We start from the raw sequence: 19,774 nt of genomic DNA, 5'->3' as shown, positions 1-19,774 counted from the left end.
GCCGGCTCCAAACCGCACTGGGCAGGACAGCAGTGCAGATAAACCCTATGTCTGTCCTGGTTGCCCCTGCATTTTTATCTGGTCGTGTAATATCTGAATGGCCCTTCTTGGGTTTTTCTTTATACATTCTTCCATGCTAGCTTTTACTCCCCTAATGTCTTGTGGGGTCCATGATCTCCAAACCCAATCTCCCCCTGCTGCTTGTATCATGGGGAACTGGTGAATGTCGGTCCCTCCTTTTACTCTGTCCCCTTCTAAGACAGGGTAAATTCCTTTTGTTGTCCCAAGTCGGGTTGTCGTCTTTCGGTTCACGTCGTCGTTGATTTCTGCTATCTGTGCTAACGCCTGCTTCAACTTCTCCTGTCTCTCCTCACTCTGTATCTTGACCTCCGTCAGCTGCGCTAACACTTGGTCTAGTTCTCTCTGTTTGTCCTCTCCCTGTGTCTTAACTTCCGTTAGCTGGTCTAGCGCCTGTTTTAGTCTCCCTTGTCGTTCTTCGTCCTGTATTTTCCGTTGGTTCACAGTCCCTTCTAGTCCGAGTCGCCTATGCTCTGTCTCGACTTGCGACTCCATTAGCCACGCGGCCAATGCTTTCCAGTGTGATCCACTTTGTTTCGGGCCTCCTGCTTTGCCCTCTATCAGCGCATTACTCACTGTGTTTAATATCTTTGGATCTAAGGATCCAGTCAGCGGAAAGGGATCTTTTCTTCCCGCGGTCCACTTCACCCAATCCTGTATTCCCTTTACGTTATCGATTCCATATTTGTCACTGATGACTTTCAATGTTGTTCCTTTTGGTATCTTCTCGTTCTTTGAAGATTTATTCCCCATTCTTTTGTTCTTATCTTATCAACCGCCTAATAGCTATAAATTGTTTCTCCTTTTACACCGGGACTGAGGTCCCTTTCAATCAGCCGCCTAATAGCTGTAAATCGTTTCTCCTTTTACACCGGGACTGAGGTCCCTTTCGACCCGCCGCCTAATAGCCTCAAACCCAATGAAGGCCTCTAACCTTCCCTCTCTTGGTACAGGATTCCAACCTGTTTCCTCCTTATTTCACACGGATACCTTTATCCTCGACCCTTACCGGCTCTACAAACACTGCCTGACAGCCCTTCCCCTTTGTGCTCTTCAGACAAACCGCATTCGAATCACCTCATATGTGTTTACCGTTACAGTTCTTGATTCGAGCAGATCCTGGAGCTGCGTCCAGCAGGGCGCAACCCACCAAGTGTACAGCGCTCGCCTAACTGGGGCTCCCTATTTTAGGTGCCCTACGTGCGATCACCACGTACCTTTTAGCTGATCCCTTGCGATCGCTGTACACCAAGTGGAGTCCCACCGTCCACACCGCCAGCATCAGTCGAATCCCATCCTCGTCGCCAATTGTTATGACTCTCCACTCGGCCGAGTAAGATGACAGAGTCAGATGAGGATCCTCGAATTACACGTTTTATTTCCGAAGACCACACGCATGCGGAATGTGACTCAGTGACCCTTCAGTCAGGCTCCCCTGAATCACATTAAGAATATGCTTCAAAACCATCACATATATAATCACACAAAGCAAAACTGGGTATGGACTAAAAGTGTAAAGGCAAAACTGGGTGTGGACTAAAAGTGTATGCTAAGGGATAAAGAAACAAAGAAATAAAAGAAATAAATGTGGCAGTGGGCTTCTTTCCCCCCTCCCTCGGGGCCCTAGGGGAAGTTGAATCGGTCAATTCTCAGATATGCAACCACAGTTTCCAAGCCACCTACACAACTCTCAGATATGCAAGTCTTGCAAACTAATAACTTTCCTACACTCCTTCACTAGCACCTGCTGATAACAAAGGCAAAGCTTTGGTGATCACTGAGAATAGGAATGTGTGGGCAGCATACACTGAAGAAACAGTTCCACAGTTCTCTCCAAGGTCGCACAAAGGGCACACCACCACAGAGCAACAGGAAGGGTGATAAGGGCTTAGTTTCCAAGAAACAGGAACAGCTGGGCGCTGTCCAAAAACAGTGGGGTGCATGGAACATTGGTAGCCTGAAACATTTAAAGCAACATTTTAAAGCAAGGTTTGAATAATGCACAGTTACAAGCAAGGTTAGAATCCTGACAGCTGATTAACACACAGCTAATGGTCCAAAATATGACCACCTAACATATCATCATAACACTTTCTTTCTCGATTTCTGTACTTTTTCGATTTCTTTCCCCATTTTCTTAAACACAATGCCCCAATCCAGTCATCGTTTATGACAGCGAGGGAACGGACTGTGTGGTTGTTTGAAAGTTTTTTTTTTTTTTGCCCATACAGCCACGCACGTACGGCCACGCACGTACGGCATACCTACCTGCCAACTCTTTTTGAAGGAAAAGTGGTAGGCTGGCGTGCGACTCAGTTGCACGCGTCCCTCAGGGGGTCCGGGGGCATCCCCCCCCCCCCGGAAAAAAAATCAAAAAATGAAGCAAAATGGTGCAATCTCCTGCATTTTGAGACCACAGTTAGCTGAAATATATCAACATATTTTTAGGGTGAAAAAGAGAAAACTTAACATGGTTGATCTACTCACCAATCTTTATTTTTCTAAGACTTCATGATCATCAGTCATGTTTCCATAAATTACTCACTGTCCAAGCTCTATATGTATGTGCCTATACATGTACACAAGAGTTTACATAAACTCACTGATACATATTTATGAATGAAATGACTGGCCACTCTGATTTCGTAACATATTTACAGTTTTCAGGTTTTTAACAGTTAAGATGCACATTTAGCTATTCAGAGCCGAGGTGGCAGATTTGGCCTTCTTAAGAGGTCGGCATCTGGCTTCCACGAGAAGCAGCTGACTCCATCCGCCTTGAAGATGTTAATCTTCCCTGCCAGCAAACACACAGAGTATTTCTGACACCATGGCTGTCCTCGTACACGCTTGACTTGACGTGACCTTCCTTTCCGCGTCCCAACGTGCTCCTCTGGTCAGTTGCCATTTTGTTGACCATGCTGAAGAGGGACTCACAGTAGGCGTTATGAGGGATCAGCAGGACGTGTTTGGCCAGTCTGCAGAGTGATGGGTAAATGGGCTGGCTGGTGCCAGCGGCAGGGTCTGTGATCTTCACACAACCAAAATTTTACCAGAGCAGTGCCTCTGCCTCAATAATTTTTTTTATTCATAATTATGACGTCATTGGTCACGTGGTATGGACGCCATCTTGGAAAAACGTTCCACCTCGATATCTCCTGAATCGCTCAATGCAAAAAAAATTAAACATGGCTCAGTGTCAAGTACTCCCAATGGGGAATAAGATATGTTGATGATGATGCCATTGGTGCCTTAATTGTGACATCATAATTCGACAAGTACAACGCTTGATCTGATCCGAATGAAAAAAAATATTTACCTCTGCAACTGTGAGTTCGATGGACTCAATTTTCAGAATATGAGAGGCTCCTCCTGCAGAATTTTTTTGAAAAAATTATGACGTCATAGGTCACGTGGTGCAGCTGCCATCTTGGAAAAATTGAAAAAAGTTGCACCTTCATCTCCAAAACTGCTCCATGGAAAAAATTGAAACTTCGCTAATTGTCAAGTACTCCCCTTGGGGAATAATACATCTATCTATAATTCCAGCAATGTGTGTGTGTGTGTGTGTGTGTCTGTCTGCGACTGCCGTTTCTCGAGGACCGCCAGTCCGATCTGATTGAAACTTGCCAGGAATATTGCAGGGGACCCGCGGATGTGCCTTTTCAAGGTTTGATATCAATCGGACAAGCGGTTCCCAAGTTACGGCCATTTATCTGTCAACCAATGACAGGACACGGTGCTATAACGTAACGAATGACGTCACAATTAATATTTATTTATTTTGTGTTTTTTTGTGCGATTGACGTCACAATTCTTATTTTTCTTCGTTTGATATGACGTCACAATCGACGCTGGGGACCTGAGTACCTGTATGTGCCTTTTCAAGGTTTGATATCGTTCTTCATCCTTTTCAGCTGTTTCAGAAGTGTTTCCCAAGGTTTGAAAGCTACTTATTTCCCAAAGTTCGAATTAATTGTTCAAATTATTAATTAATCCCAGGGAAACAGCTGTTTCCCAAGGGTTTGAAAGCTGTTTTTTCCCAAGGTTTGAATTAATTGTTGTGCTTGGTAGACATTTGTGAATACATTTACAGAGAGAGGGGTGAGAGAGGAGGGGAGAGGGGGAGGGAGAGAGGAGCGTCACAATTCCAGAGAGGGGGAGAGAGGAGGAGGCGAGAGAGGGGCACGGGAGAGGAGGTGAGACAAGGGGGGAGAAGGGGGAAAGAGAGGGGGGAGAGAGAGGGGAGTGAGAGAGGGAGGTGAGAGGGGGCGAGAGAGGGGGAGCGAGAGAGAGGGGCGAGAGAGGAGGGGGAAAGAGATGGGGGGTGAGAGAGGGGGTGAGAGAGGGGGCGAGAGAGGGGGGGCGAGAGAGGGGGACGAGACAGAGAGGTGGTGGCACAATTCTTCTTCTTCTTCGTTTGATATGACGTCACAATTGACGCTGGGGACCTGAGTATGTTTCCCAGGTGTTTCCCAAGTTATGGCCATTTATGATATGGTTGGTCCAATCTAATTGAAACAATGCCCCATTCCCAATCCAGTCGTCGTTTACGAGAGCGAAGGAACGAAGCTGCGATACTGGCACGCACCTACAGGCCCGCACTAGCGTTAATGATGTCATCAGTACCTTAATTATGATGTCATAATTCGACAGGTACAACGCTTGATTCGATCAGTATGAATTTTATTTCTCTGAAATTATTGGTCCGATTGACATGAAATTTTCACCACAGGAGTACCTCCTCCTGTATAATATTTTAATGATAATCATGATGTCATAGGTCATGTGGTGCAGGCACCATCTTGGAAAACACAAAAAGTTGCCCCTCCATATCTCCAAAACCGTGCTGGGTAAGTATTCCAGATGAATATCTCGTTCTAAAACTACTGAACAGGCTCAGATTTTACATGAATATCAAAACATTTGTACATTTTATATGTCGCCGAATCAAAATATACATCAACATGGAATACAATGACAGTATTGCCTAAAGAACCTGCAACATGTACAATTTTTTTTGGTGGAGGGGGGGGGGGTCAAAGCAGCGAAGTGTGAGCCAAATTGTTTCAGAAGTTGTGAAAAACATCAATTTTCATGTGCAGTGAAGTTGTTGCAGCATAAAAAAAAATCCAAGATTCACTGAACATTTTGCAAAAAAAAGTTTATAAAAAGGATTGGTCATCACAAAATGTCATCATTTTCAAAATAGGGTAGGATTTTTTGATTTGGTCAGACTGACATGCAAGTTTTCAGCTCAAACAACAGCAAAGTCAGCTCTAATGATTGGTCCTGGACAAAACATTGTAGTTTCGGGGTTTTATAGCTTGTACCATTGTTTCATAATGCTATGTGAACCATGTTTAAAATGATTGTCAGCTCATTGATGACTGTCATTCGAAGGGTCAAAAACCCCAAATTGTCCAGAAATGATAACCTGAATAAAATACTGCATCAATGCTATCAGTCAGCTTAGTAATATAATCAAAAGCATTTATTATGGAAAATAACATTAATTACACAGAAAAATCACCTTTCTGAAAATGTGACGGACCGGTGGAGAAATTTTCATCGGATGATATTTTCACTAATCGGGGGAATAAGGGAATGATACTTGGTCAGATTAATCACTCCCATTGTATTTGAGTTTATAACCAACAACAATTTACTTGCCATGTTACCAGTCTAAACTATTGACTGAAATGTAAAATGTGACGGACCGGTGGAGATTTTCATTGGCCAACCCCAATTTGCTAGCCGAGTCATATCAGTTCCCTAATCCTGACGGTACCTAGCATGAAAGTTTAATCTTACTCGAAGAAACTTTCAAGCAATATCATTAGAAAAAATATTTATTTTCTATCGGATTGGACTCAAGGGAATTTAAAGGCACCAATAAGAGCCTTATAGTGTGAAAATGGTCAATTTCGACGTTTTCCGTCAGTTCACATGGATAGACCCTTTTTGAGCTGATCCAATTCTATCTTCAAATAATATTGGGGCTATTTGTCATACTGGGAACCAAGACTAGCAAAAAAATTGAAATAATTATGTCAGCCCGACAAGAAATATCATCGATTTACAAATGTGAAAATACAAAACAGACCCTTATTGACAACTTCATTACAAATTTCCCAGAGTGAGCACATGAAGGACTCGATATAGACCAGGAAGACCATACATTTTTAAAATAGATTTTCAAACGCTTGTTTAGAATATCTCCTCTAAAATGTTGTTTAGTAAACTATTTCGGCACACTGATCACTTTCTACAATGAGGATTCCCTGAAACACCGTGGCTCACACTTCCCTGCGTTGGGCCGGGGTGTCAAAAGGTGTGCATTTGTGTGAGATGCTGTAACTGATTTGGACAAAGGATTAGGTCTCAAGTATAGAGGTAGTTCACATGTAGGTACTGTGTGGGATCAAGGTACTCATGGTGGAGCAAACATCAGGAAGAGTGGTATGTTTACTGCCTCTTTTAAGGATCACCCACCGTGTACTGCACTCTCTCGTTGGCTGATGGAAGGATTCCTGTCGTGTGCAGCCGGAATCAGAACAGCCGACTGTACTCGGGTGTGAAATGAAGGTTGAAGAGCTGGAAGGATTTCCTGACATTCTGCAGATAAAAATTGAGGATGTGTACTCCTTTGGTCTGGAAGAGGAGGGAAGTGACTAGCTGAATGGTGAGTGATATGATCTTCACTTCTGATGGTATCTGTGTTTGTTTAGTTTAAAATGTTTTATAATTTTTGTACATACATGATAGAGGCTCGTGAAATACCAAGAGCTGAATGGAAAGGGGGAAACAATAACAGCAGGGTATAATGACACATCGGTGTGAACAAGATGCACACAAGTTGAATGAAACACCAGAAGAAGAAGAAGTCGAAAGCTGGGATGAAACAGAAAAGTAACAAAACAACCACCGAACAAATGTAAAAAGGTGAGAGAGAAGGGGAAAAATTAGAATCACCAGAAAAAGGGATTGTTTTGGAATGCAATCACTTTTTCCAAGTGAGATTTGCCAGAATTGAAGGACATGTTCCACGTCTTTTATCAGCTTGTGATTCCATCAATGTCGGAAGAGAGGGAAGAGGTTGCTACTTTTCTCTCTGAAAGATGCCACGGTATTGGGTGAAGTCATCAGCAAACAGATAATGAGGATTTTCTGGAGAGTCAGAGAGAATGTTGGTGAAGAATAGGACTGGGCTCAACACACTGCCTTGGGGCACTCCAGCCTTGATAGAGAGAGGAGTTGAAGGATTCTGTTTGGAGGCACGTGTTTGCTACGAGAGAAGAGGAGGTCAGTAAGTTCTGTGTGGAGGTGGCCTTGGATTCCATGGGCTGAGAGTTTGAAGAGGAAAGTGGTGTTTTAGGCTGGGTATGTAGCTCGAGATATGTCTGGAGAGATGACCATGATCTCTTGTGTGACATTGAGGACCTCCATCCTGAGTTATTTCCTTGTGTTGGCTTAATGGCTGGAGTGGTGGGCTTGGGCTCCTGGGGTCCTGAGTTCACATCCTGCTTTGCTGTTGAATTGATACCAGGTGGGGTTGACAGCCTGTCAAAATGAGTACCAGCTTGCCGTTGTCCTTCGTCGGAGTGGTAACCTGTCCAGGGTGGACACCAGGGTGCCCAATAGCCAAGAAAACTGCTTCGGCAGCACCAACACTCTGCACACAGTGAGGTCCCAATGGATGGAGCCTGAGTTGGGAGAGCAGAAGCAGCGTGTTCAGGTTCGAGGGACCCGATTTGAATCTGAACTTTTAAACGAGTTTCTCTGTATTTTGAGCCATGAGTCTATCCTCCAGTGAAAGACAATTTCTCTCATGAGGTCAACTGCACACGCTGAAATGGCCACGAGGTTTGGAATTAGTAAAGCCGTCGCATGATGGTGGATTATTCAGGCATGCACATTCACCTCTGCTCAGTGTCTTGGGAGACAATTGGTCTCCGGTGCTCTCATGCTGTTGTCTGGGAGTCTGAGTCAGTTACAATTCACTTGTGTTAAAAGCCCAAATAACATCTCTCACCTGTCATTGGAGGAAACACCCAATTGGTTCACACCTTTGCAATCATTCCCAGCTGCAACTCGGATGATATAGTTCATCAACACTCGGCTATTCCAGTCAAAGAAAGCTGAATAAAGCAACCAAGACAAGCCACAGAAGATACGTCCTTTGCTGTTTCCAGCTCCACCTGAACCCCTCAACAGCTACAGCCATTTTGAGGGAGCAAAAGTATGAAAACTCTAATGCTCCAACCTCACCTCAGCTGCTGGACTGGTTTCATTACTTATTGGTGAATCGTCAACAACAGCGTAGATGGAACGCTGGTTCTTTGGAGAAACTCAGGAACTTCAGTCTTCGTTTCATGTGCAACATTTTGTTCTTGGTTTGCAGCATTGTTGAATGTCTGTGTTTGTTCCTGATGTAGGTTTGATTAGGATTTAAAAAAAAATTGCTTATGGTTTTGGGATAATCTCGCCTACTCGTTGTGAAAGACACCATGGAATCATAAATGTCCATCAACTCATGCTAGCCAGGGTTGGAAATAAGTGTTGGCCCCGGTGCCAATGTCCACCAAAAGCTTTCTCTGGCCACTAAAACCTCCATCCTTGGTGGCCCATATGGCCACTTGTATCAAAATCTTCAAGATATGCAATGCTTACATTTGAGAGGTGTGGTGTATTTCCCGCTCTTCGGCCATGCACTGGCTTGCTCCAACAATACAGAATGGAACTTTGATATAGAAGTAAGGCCGCGCTTGCAGCGTGCACGCATCACATTGTTGGCCGCATGCGAGATCTTCCTCGAGCATGCATGTCATGCAACTGTGCAATGAACAGCGATTATAAGCAGAGATTCATCCAGTTTTTAAAAATTTGATTCTCCACTGAGTATCTGCAGAAATGGTTTTGGATGAACGAAAAAAACTAGCTGAGAAAACCACCTCTTCTTCCTCTTTGCTCTTTTGTTCTTCTTGGATCTATTTTTGTTAAATCTTAAAAGTTATGATGTCATAATTTATAAACTTGATTTTCTGCAGTTAAATTTTGAAATCCGAGTATATCAGTTTGCATAATCATCATGGAGAGCATTATTTACCAACACGAGTTGAGAAAACCTTCCATCACAAGCCTCTGTTGTGGTAGTAGTACACTTTTGAACTGTCTTCGCATTTTTGAAGTACAAATTTAGTTTTGTGTTTTGTGTTGTCTTTTTTTCACCATGCATGAACACCTGTGTACCAGTTATGTGAACCCACGGATATAGTGTCAGAAATCATTGCATCGTGCAAGATTTCTTCTTAGCTGTGTGGTTTTAGGAGAGACTGGAATGACCTATTTGATCACATGGTGCTGAGACTCCATCTCAGAGAAGACGTGGACTGAGGTTTCCATCATATGGTGTTATGTACAAAATGTATCGAATCTGAAAAAGTAAAACAGAAAAAAGGAAGCGGGTCAAACAGGAATACGAACTTGAGAAATGGATGAGGAAGTGTCGACCGGGATGGGAGAGAGTGAGAATTTCTGTGGCTTGGTTGAGGAAGATTGGGATGTGATGTTCTTCAAGGTGTGCAAGGAGGATTTGGGAGGATCGGAGTCAGGAAGGAAGCAAAATGTGTTTCACCCCGGGTCCACCAACTTCAAGAAGTGTAATGTTCAAAAGCACCAGGAAATTGAAAATCACCAGCACGCAATGGCAAAGAAGAAAACTGGAGAGGCAGAACCTGGAACTGAGCAGAATTACCAAAGTCCGTCGGACCCAATAACAACTTACGGCACCGACGGCCTCATATTTCTCAAGCCCGCACCGTGCTGGGTCAATGGAAGAAAACACGGGCAGCGAACTGGAACATTTAACAATTAGGGGTTTATTTATAATGGGGGTAATAATCGGGAAGGGAGACACAGAGCAGAGTTACGACCGAATATCAGGCAGGCAATGTACAGTGAAAAGAAAACACTTAACGATTCTACTTCTTAACAAACTAAAGCCACACACGCACGCACGCACACACACACACACACACACACACACACGCACGCACGCACGCACACACACACACACACACAAAATAAATGGACCCCGTGGGTCTTTATTCGGCCCTTCAGCCCAGGAGGGAAAGGCTAGCTGGGTACTAGTGTCTTGTCAGTACCTGGCCGCCTCGTGCGGTTAGGCCCGTGACTACACATGTGGGACCCATGGTCTTTAGGAGCTTGGATGTCGAGCAGCCGAGACTCCAGACTCGGCGACCACCAAGACCAAGACCGCTTGAACCATGACCAAGACCAAGCCACGACGCCAGACCAAAAGCAATGGCCCCAATCACTGCTCTCACGCTCTTCCTCGAGCAAAAAGGCCACGATGACTTGACTCTCCTCCCTTTGGACGGGGCGAACACTTCATCTGGCTGGGGCAGAGTCGGCCCTGAGGTGATGAGCCTCCTGATTGGACGGGGCATCTCGGATGCCCACCCCCGAAGAGGCTCTGTAGTAGTTTTGGGCACTCTTGCCTCACATTGGCCGGAGCGCCTCGGCCATGCTCGCCCTTCGCCCATTGGCTGGAGGAAACGCTTCATGCCCTTCCTCGGAGCGGAGCCTTGATCTAGGCGATGGAGGTGCCACCCACGACTTCAGCCAAAAACACGTGGGCAATGGAGTCGATGGTGCGGAGAGGTGGAGGAAGATTTAAAGATGTAAAAAAACCCGATTATAAAAGAAACCCACAGCGCACATGCAATTCCCATTAGACACAGGTAGGGGGCCCTAACTATAAACACATACTTATCGAGATAACTAAGCTTGGGGACTGCTGTCTGTTTGTGTGCAAATGGCTTCCAGATGAGTAACAATATCATGCCATACAGTACTGTATCATTTTTGGCCCTGTCTCTCAATGGTGAAGAATCACTTTAAGAATTAAATATTTCTCGTATCCAGATCTGGAGATGGGTCTTCCCCAAAATCGAAACAATTTGTCCGTGTCACACACCCAACTTGTCCACCAAGTTTCGTCCGAATCCGTCCACAACTTTTTGAGATATCATGCTACATATAAGTTGATCACTATCTCTCAATGGTGAAGAATCACTTAAAAGTTTTCTAGTAGTCGTATCCGAATTCGGATATTCACCAAAATCGAATCAATTTGTCGTGATCATACACCCAACCTGTCCACCAAGTTTCATTCGAATTCGTCCCCAACTTTTTGAGATATCAGTTTAGCCCTATCTCTCAATGGTGAAGAATCACTTTAAAAAATTATCAGATCCAGATCCGGATTCGGATCTTCACCAGAATTGACTCACTTCTTCGTCACACACCCAACATATCCACCAAATTTAATCTGAATCCGTTAACAACTTTTTGATATATTGTGCTACATATCGTTTTTGGCCCGATTTAATCAATGATGAAAATTCACTTAAAAATTCCAATAGTCGTATCCATCCCTATCCGGATCTTCACCAAAATCTAACCACTTCGTCCTTGTCGCACACCGAAACTGTCCACAAAATTTCATCTGGATCCGTCCCAAACTTTTTGAGATATCCTGCACACAAACAAACAAACAAGCAGTCATAGACTGGTACTTACGAAATCGTCAACTTGACCTCTGACCTTATCTAATAAAAGCTGTCTCAAGAGAAGGTAGCGACGCAATCCACAAGTTTCTACAATGATTCTGTACCAAACCATCAAAAATCAAATGTTTGACCTCACTGTGACCTTTACCTTTGACCGATTTTGATCAAAATCTAATCAGCACCAGCCATCACCCTCCTGAATCACGTGGTGTAATTTGACATTGGTAGCTTCTTCCGTTCTTGAGTTATCGTGCCTACAAACAAACACACACAAACAAACACACAAACAAACACACAAACAGAGGACGGAAGTCATCAATATACTTACGAAATCTTTAGATTTCGTAAGTAACAAACAGACAAAAAAGGGGTGAGAACATGACCTCCTTCACCTTCGGTGGCGGAGGTAATAAATAAATGGGCTCCTCGGAGCCTCCTTTGAATGGCCGTTGTAAAATAACAATAATAATGCATTATAGTCATTATTATATACACATTATAGTCTTGAGGTGACAAGTTAAGTCTGGAGGTACACAACTTTATATCTGAGAAAAAAAACAAAACAACAAAGTTCATGCACTCGGACATACTGTGATGTGGGGAATAAGTTATTTATTTTAATAAAAAATAAAATAAAATCACATGAGAACTTCGGACAGGTCGCATCGTTCAATGACTTCGCGGCGAATAAATAGCGACAAGATTTGGCGACATGAATCGCGGATGGAACTGAAGGTAACATGCGTTTTGAAGCTTTCGGACTGAAATTCCTTGTTCATCCTATCTATCTTGGGCAGTTAGGAAGTTCAGAAAGAGGAACATGTGTTTTGTGCCAAGTGTCGTCATGGTTTTATGAATTTGGGCGGCGCCATCCGCGCGATCGCTTGGTGTCTACGCCTGAAAAAACAGCAAGAGTGCATCCCATTGTTCGACAATACAGGCTACAACTTGACCCCGCGATAGGGTCAAGGATAGGAGAACCCTCGATAGGAGAAATAGCGGCATATGTCCTTCATCACAGACACTTCATCACAGACAACCACGACGGTAGATGGTGAGCTGCAAAACTTGCACACAAAGGAAACGAACGGCATATGCAGCCCATTACGAACACTGATGGATTATCCGCCTTCAGTAGCGCCTGAAACCCGCTTTTCTCACCCATCATCGTCGAACAGTTATCGCTTGCAAAGCCCAGTATGTTCCTGAAGGGGATGGCTTTGCTTGCCAACAAGTCCTTGACAGATTTGTATAGACCACGAGCTGTTGCGTCGTCCACTACAACAACATCCAGCAGAGCAACAAACACTTTACTGTCATGGACAAATGGGCCATAACGGCAAGGATTTGCTCGACAGATACATCGGTGCTTTCATCTGTAATGAGCGAAAACATCGTGTCCTGAAAAATGGAAGCTCGTGACCGTTTGTCCTCACAGGCGATGCCATACTGTATGATGTATAATGCCTTGGAATGTTTCATCTGCAGCTTTTGGGCGATTTTTGAGTCGGGGAACATTGCTTTCATGACATCTATCAGGTGGTCTGCCTGTCGAAAAGGAGTGCGATGTTCGGCCATGAAACCTCCAAGCAAAACTTCTGCTTTTGCCACTTGTTCTTCCAGGTTCGGCTCCAGCGCTTTCTTTTTGAAAAATTTCCCTATGTCCACCTGCTGTTTCTTAGTCGCGAACGTAGTGAGCCTCATACATAACGCGTGCACATGAGACAATAGGAAATAGGAAATAGGAAATAGGAAACAACAACAACACAATACCCTGGCAATTTGGAATCTGTGTCATTGGCTATGACCCTTTTGCTTCCGGTTTTTGTCATGGGGAATGATGCATGCCCGGAGAAAAAGGCATCGTCGGAGACATGACAGACTCAAATATCAGACATGGTGTATATTTCCTCCACTGATTTTAATAAAGATATCTCCCACATCATCAAAAAATAATTTTTAATCATGATTTGCATTATTTGATCGCTGATCCCGAATCCAGGCTGAAGTAACCGGAAATTGCGTGTACAGTTGTGAACATGTTATAAGTAAAGTCAGAAGCGAATGTAAGAAGAATTCTACGTTTGCTTCTAGTATTTATTTTTTTCGATGAGATCCTGTTCTAGACGGTGTAATTGTTGTGAAGGTAATGTTGAGGTGATAATATGGAATAGCCAAAGCCTAGAAGCGAACGTAGACTTCTTTACATTCGCTTCTGACTTTACCTATAACTTGTTCACAACTGTAGACTTGCCAACTAGACCGTGGTACGTATAAGCGCCGCACAGCTGATGATTTGATGCAATTTCCGGTTACTTCGGCCTGGATTCGGGATCAGTGATCAAATAATGTAAATCACGATTAAAAATTGTTTTTTGATGATGCGGGAGATATCTTTACTAAAATTAACTTTGAGAAAAAAATAATTGAATAAAGAAATAAATAAACAATCACTTCTGGTCAAGAATAAAAGAAAATATAAGTTCCGGAACGAGTTTCAAAATCACTCCCGGTTAATGTTAAATACAAAATAAACACTTCCTGTCATGAAAAAAAAATCACTTTCGGAAGTATAAAATTAAGTTTGGGAAAAAAAATAATTGAATAAATAAATAAACACTTCCGGTCATGATCTCCTGGCATGCATCATTCCCTATCACAAAAAAACGGAAACAAAATAAAAACCAGAAACAAAAAAAAACGGAAGTAAAAGGGTCATAGCCAACGACACGGATTCACAATTGCCAGGGTATTGTGTTGTTGTTGTTGTTTCCTATTCTCTCATGTGCACGCATTAAGTAATATTCACAAGATAGAAATAAAACCCGATCGTGTTTTTACACCGCACAACGTTTAACAACAACCGGAAGCAAAAGGTCATATCTAATGACACGGATTCCAAATAGCCAGGGGTATTGTGTTGTTGTTGTTGTTGTTGTTGTTGTTGTTGTTGTTTCCTATTCTCTCACGTGCACGCGTTGAGTATGAAGCTCACTGCGTTCGCTAATATGGAATAGGCAAAGCCTAGAGGCAAGCGTAGAATTCTTCTTACATTCGCTTCTTAAATATATCAAATTAAAGTCTTTTTGCGATGAAAAAATAAATATTACCTTAACATTACCTTCACAACAACAACTACACCGCCTAGAACAGGATCTCATCTGAAAAAAAAATTTTCCTCAACATTACCTTCACAACGACAACTACACCGCCTAGAACAGGATCTCATCTAAAAAACAAATTACCTCAACATTACCTTCACAACGACAACTACACCGCCTAGAACAGGATCTCATCTAAAAAACAAATTACCTCAACATTACCTTCACAACGACAACTACACCGCCTAGAACAGGATCTCATCTAAAAAAATAAATACTCGAGGTGAACGTAGTATTCTTCTTACATTCACTTCTGACTTTACCTACAACTTGTTCAGAACTGTATACGCAATTTCCGGTTACTTCGGCCTGGATTCGGAATCTGCGATCAAATAACGTAAATCACGATTAAAAATTATTTTTTGATGATGCAAGAGATATCTTTATTAAAATCAGTTGAGGAAATATACACCATGTCTGATATTATTTGGGTCTTTCATGTCTCCGACGATGCCTTTATCTCCCGGCATGCATCATTCCCCATGACAAAAACCGGAAACAAAAACCAGAAGCAAAAAAAAAAAACGGAAGCAAAAGGGTCATAGGCAACGACACGGATTCACAATTGCCAGGGTATTGTGTTGTTTTTGCTGTTTCCTATTCTCTCAGGTGCACGCGTTAAATAATATTCACAGGATAGAAATAAAACTCAATCGTGTTTATACACCGCACAGCGTTTAAAAACAACCGGAAGCAAATGTTCATATCCAACGACATGGAATCCAAATAGCCAGGGTATTGTGTTGTTGTTGTTGTTGTTGTTGTTGTTGTTGTTGTTGTTGTTGTTGTTGTTGTTTCCTATTCTCTCATGTGCACGCGTCAAGTATGAAGCTCACTGCGTTCGCGATTAATTTTTTTCGATGACATCCTGTTGTCGGCGGTGTAGTTGTCGTTGTGAAGGTAATGTTGAGGATTTTTTTTTTTCAGATGAGATCCTGTTCTAGGCGGTGTAGTTGTCGTTGTGAAGGTAATGTTGAGGTAATATTTTTTTTAGATTAGATCCTGTTCTCGGCGGTGTAGTTGTTGTGAAGGTAATGTTGAGGAAATTTTTTTTTCAGATGAGATCCTGTTCTAGGCGGTGTAGTTGTTGTTGTGAAGGTGATGTTGAGGTATAATGTTGAGGTAATATATTTTGTTTAGATGAGATCCTGTTCTCGGGGGTGGAGTTGTTGTTGTGAAGGTAATGTTGAGGTAATATTTATTTTTTCAGATAAGATCCTGTTCTCGGTGGTGTAGTTGTTGTGAAGGTAATGTTGAGGTAATATGCAGTAGTGTTATCACGGTTATAGAAATGCACAAATAATTTATTTGGTCTATAGTATACCCAATCACACCGTCATGACTAAAAAATTAACAACAAAACTACAGAGTAAATACTCTAGCAGTTTTAAGTCAACCTAATTTTATAAGAAAGATATCTCCCGCATCATCAAAAAATAATTTTTAATCGTGATTTACATTATTTGATCGCTGATCCCGAATCCAGGCCGAAGTTCCCTGAAGTTGCAGCATCGAATGTGAGAAGAATTCTACGTTCGCTTCTGGGCTTTTCCTATTCCATATTATTCACAGGTTTTGCGTGCTTGGATGATTTCCCATGTGGTTTGAGGTGTGATTTGTTGGGAAAAGCAAATTTACAGTCACAAACCTCACACGTCGCGTTACCTTGACGATCACAGCCAATCCATTGTGTCAAATCGGGATCACTGCTCCAAGCCGAGTTGAACGATTGTTTGTACCATTTTGACTTTTTTGAGGGTCCTGCCCCTTGATTAGATTCTTCCTCTCTTTCATCTTCAAACGATCCCCGCACTGCCGACTGGCTCATTGTATTGCTTCGCTGTGAACGGCAAAAAAAAGTGAAACGAGCAGAACAAAATCAAAAAAAGGAAGCTCGAAGAACTTTTAAACAACCTCGAGCCCACGAGGCTGGTTCCCGTCTACACCGTGTATCGCACTCCTAGAGTGGACACCATCGTGTTGGGACTGGCACCGACTGACTGCACGCACGCCTGCTATAGGTGGTGGTTGGTGTTCCCACAATGGGCCATTGTATGACTGTGACCTGCTGTGATGAGGGAAATGATATTTTATTTAAAAAAGGTAAATCATTCACACTTTTGGAAAAAAAGCCAAGATTCGGCCGATTTTTGAAATAGTTTCACAAGACGCCAAGATGAACAACGAATAACCAGGATCTTGAGAAAAAAGCCAAGGAGTGGTCACACTGCACCTCATCCTCTCTTCCTTCCCCTTCTCACCCTCCACGTCCTCTGTCTCTGTCTCTGTCTCTGTCTCTGTCTCTGTCTCTGTCTCTGTCTCTGTCTCTGTCTCTGTCTCTGTCTCTGTCTCTGTCTGTCTCTCTCACCCCCTCCCCCTCCCCCACTTTATTGACCCGGAGGCAAGGCGATGGATTGTATTTGCTGGTAATTATATAATAATATGATGGAAGAGCTGAGGTTTCATGAGATAGCAAGGAGGACGATATAGTTGCAGTCAATGAGACATGGTGTGCGGAGGAAGCCCACAAATTTCAGGATATCCTCGGTCTTCCCACAAAGAACGAGCGATATTAAATGAAATTGTGGCAATTCTAACAAGACGTCGACGACAGGTCGTCTGTTCCGTTAAACGATAAAAATATCACCAGGGTGCATCCTCCAGCTTGGCTTGTCGAACCTTCTTTTTCCTTGGTTTTTCACCGTTAGATATTTTTGTGGGGAATGATTTTTAAGAAGATTCTAAACTGGAAGAAATGATCTGGTAATTCAGGTTAGTGGGGATAAAATAATAATCGAGAGGGATTGGAGAGATGTCACGTAAAACAGGAAAGAGAAGAAGAAGAAGAAGAAGAGTTGTGTGTGCATCAAGCGTCGATCCGTTTTCTTCAGACACAAACAGGGAAAGAAACATTTCTTGAAACAAGTTGTGAGGGGAGGAAGTGTGGTGAAGATTTCTTGTTCTTAAGCCTCGTGAGTAGCAATAAATTAGTGATTTTAACATGTTTCTTAACTCGATCCCAGCGATCAGTGAAACCACGTGACGTGACCTGCGATGTTTATGTTTTTGGGGTCATCACGTGACCAATGGCGGCTTCAGTCATTTGTGGACCTCATGCAACACAATGGTGGAACAGTTGAGGCCCTGTCGTCATTTAAACTACGCAATTTAGTGTTTGTGTGTCTCTGCGTGTCTGTGGTCGATGTGTTCGGAAGTTAATTATCAAATCTTAACCAAACTCGGCAGGAAGACGAATCGTGTGAGAAGGTAAAGGGTGGATCTACTTTGTTATCCTCACACCCTCACATCCTCACACCCACCCTCACACCCACCCTCACACCCACCCCCACCCCCACCCTCACCCCCACACCCACCCCCACCCTCACCCCCACCCTCACCCCCACCCTCATCCTCACTTCCACCCCTATCCTCACCTCCACCCCCACCCCCATCCTCATCCTCACCTCCACCCCACCCTCATCCTCACTTCCACCCCACTCATCCTCACTTCCACCCCACCCTCACCCTCACTTCCAACCCCACCCTCACCCTCACCTCCACCCCCACGCTCATCCTCACTTCTATCTCCACCCTCATCCTCACTTCTATCTCCACCCTCATCCTCACTTCTATCTCCACCCTCACCTCCACCCTCACCTCCACCCTCACCACCACCCTCACCTCCACACTCACCTCCACCCTCACCTCCACCCTCACCTCCACCCTCACCTCCACCCTCACCTCCACCCCCATCCTCACCCTCACTTCCACACCACCCTCACTTCCACCCTCACCTCCACCCTCATCCTCACCCCACCCCGCCCTCATCCTCACCTCCACCCCCACCCTCACCCTCACCCTCACCCTCACCCCACCCTCACCCGCACCCTCACCCTCACCCCACCCCTCACCCCCACCCCACCCCACCCCTCACCCCCACCCCACCCCCAGTGCTCGTAAGTTCCCATCGATGTAATCTCTGTCCCTCTTGCTGTGGAATGAAAAGGAAGTTAATTTTTTGTGATTTTTCAATAATTTTCACCTTCTGTTGAACGATCTTTCCCTTGTCATCACCGTTCGGTAATTACCTTTCATCTTTAGCTGCTGCAACGGATTTTGATTAAAAACCGCCATGGGACAGGTGGGTTAGTCCATTTACTATAATGGGGGGGTATTTTATTCATCCATTTTATTCATTTTTATTTTTTTTGGAAATAGGAAATGAGATATTTTATTCATTGACTTCCAGTTCCGGGTTTGGAGCGACGAGTGGTCTCCTTCGGGCTCCCTGCTGACGTTCTCAAACTTCAATTTCCGGTCGTTATTTGTCCCGTTTTAACTGTTTAATTTTCTCAGCTACATGTTACTGTGTGTTCCTAGTTCGGTTTTGTTTCAAAAATCGTGCTATTTTGTGAGTATTTTTGTCGACGTTCTTACCTGGTGTTTGAGGCCGAGGCCTTGGCCTAGGCTTGAGGCCTACCGGTTCCACTCGGTGTTCGATCGTTCTATTTTTTATTTTTTTGTTATTTTTTCTCCCCATTACCTTCAATTTCTTTCCTCCCCATTACCTTCAATTTTCATCCTCCCCACTTTCCAAACATCCCCCATTCTCCCAACTAATCTCTTTCTTATCTCAAAAAATTAAAAATAAAAAAAACCAACAACACGCTCACCTTCTCCCGATTTTGCTTCTTCTTCTTCCTCTTAACTTCCTCCTCATCTTCTTCCTCGATTTTTTTTTCAACACTTCCATGACCTAATCTGTTGAACTCTCTCAAACATTAATATTAACAACAAAAACGATCTTATAATGCTTCATCTTCCTCTCTCACACATGTGGTACTCTTTACTGTTTCATAATGCACGACTCTTCTGCTATTTTAACAGACTGCTCTCATTTCGAGCTCTCCTTCATTCCTTGCCTAAAAAATCCAACTA

General features: G+C 43.5%; 2 protein-coding genes across 13 annotated transcripts in view; one reads left to right on the top strand and one right to left on the bottom strand.

The window, feature by feature from the left end:
* The window catches only part of LOC147009383 (uncharacterized), a 107,602-nt gene that overhangs the window by 33,394 nt on the left and 54,434 nt on the right, over positions 1–19,774 (bottom strand). The window contains exons 4-8 of the mRNA XM_085861184.1: positions 13,126–13,374; positions 12,788–12,988; positions 8,752–8,913; positions 6,574–6,696; positions 6,384–6,438 (exon numbers count right to left, since the gene is read on the bottom strand). Coding sequence (XP_085717310.1) covers positions 6,384–6,438; positions 6,574–6,696; positions 8,752–8,913; positions 12,788–12,988; positions 13,126–13,374 — 790 coding nt within the window. The remainder of the gene's footprint in view (positions 1–6,383; positions 6,439–6,573; positions 6,697–8,751; positions 8,914–12,787; positions 12,989–13,125; positions 13,375–19,774) is intronic.
* The window catches only part of LOC147009384 (uncharacterized), a 49,344-nt gene continuing 45,458 nt past the window's right edge, over positions 15,889–19,774 (top strand). For 3 of the 12 annotated variants that reach the window (XM_085861796.1, XM_085861807.1, XM_085861806.1), the window contains exon 1: positions 17,554–17,808. Coding sequence is in view for 1 of the 12 variants with exons in the window: in XM_085861795.1 (XP_085717921.1) it covers positions 15,977–16,016 (40 nt within the window). In the remaining 11 variants the exon portion in view is untranslated. Of the gene's footprint in view, positions 16,028–16,071; positions 16,095–16,290; positions 16,354–17,553; positions 17,809–17,892; positions 18,104–19,774 lie in introns of those variants that run through there. The other 9 variants (XM_085861800.1, XM_085861797.1, XM_085861795.1 and 6 more) reach the window with 8 other exon arrangements.

The sequence above is a fragment of the Eptatretus burgeri genome, chromosome 17, assembly GCF_056783735.1.
Source record: "Eptatretus burgeri isolate ZD-2024b chromosome 17, Ebu_testis_v1, whole genome shotgun sequence".
Lineage (NCBI taxonomy): Eukaryota > Metazoa > Chordata > Myxini > Myxiniformes > Myxinidae > Eptatretus > Eptatretus burgeri.
This window is presented reverse-complemented; position numbering and strand designations above follow the sequence as displayed.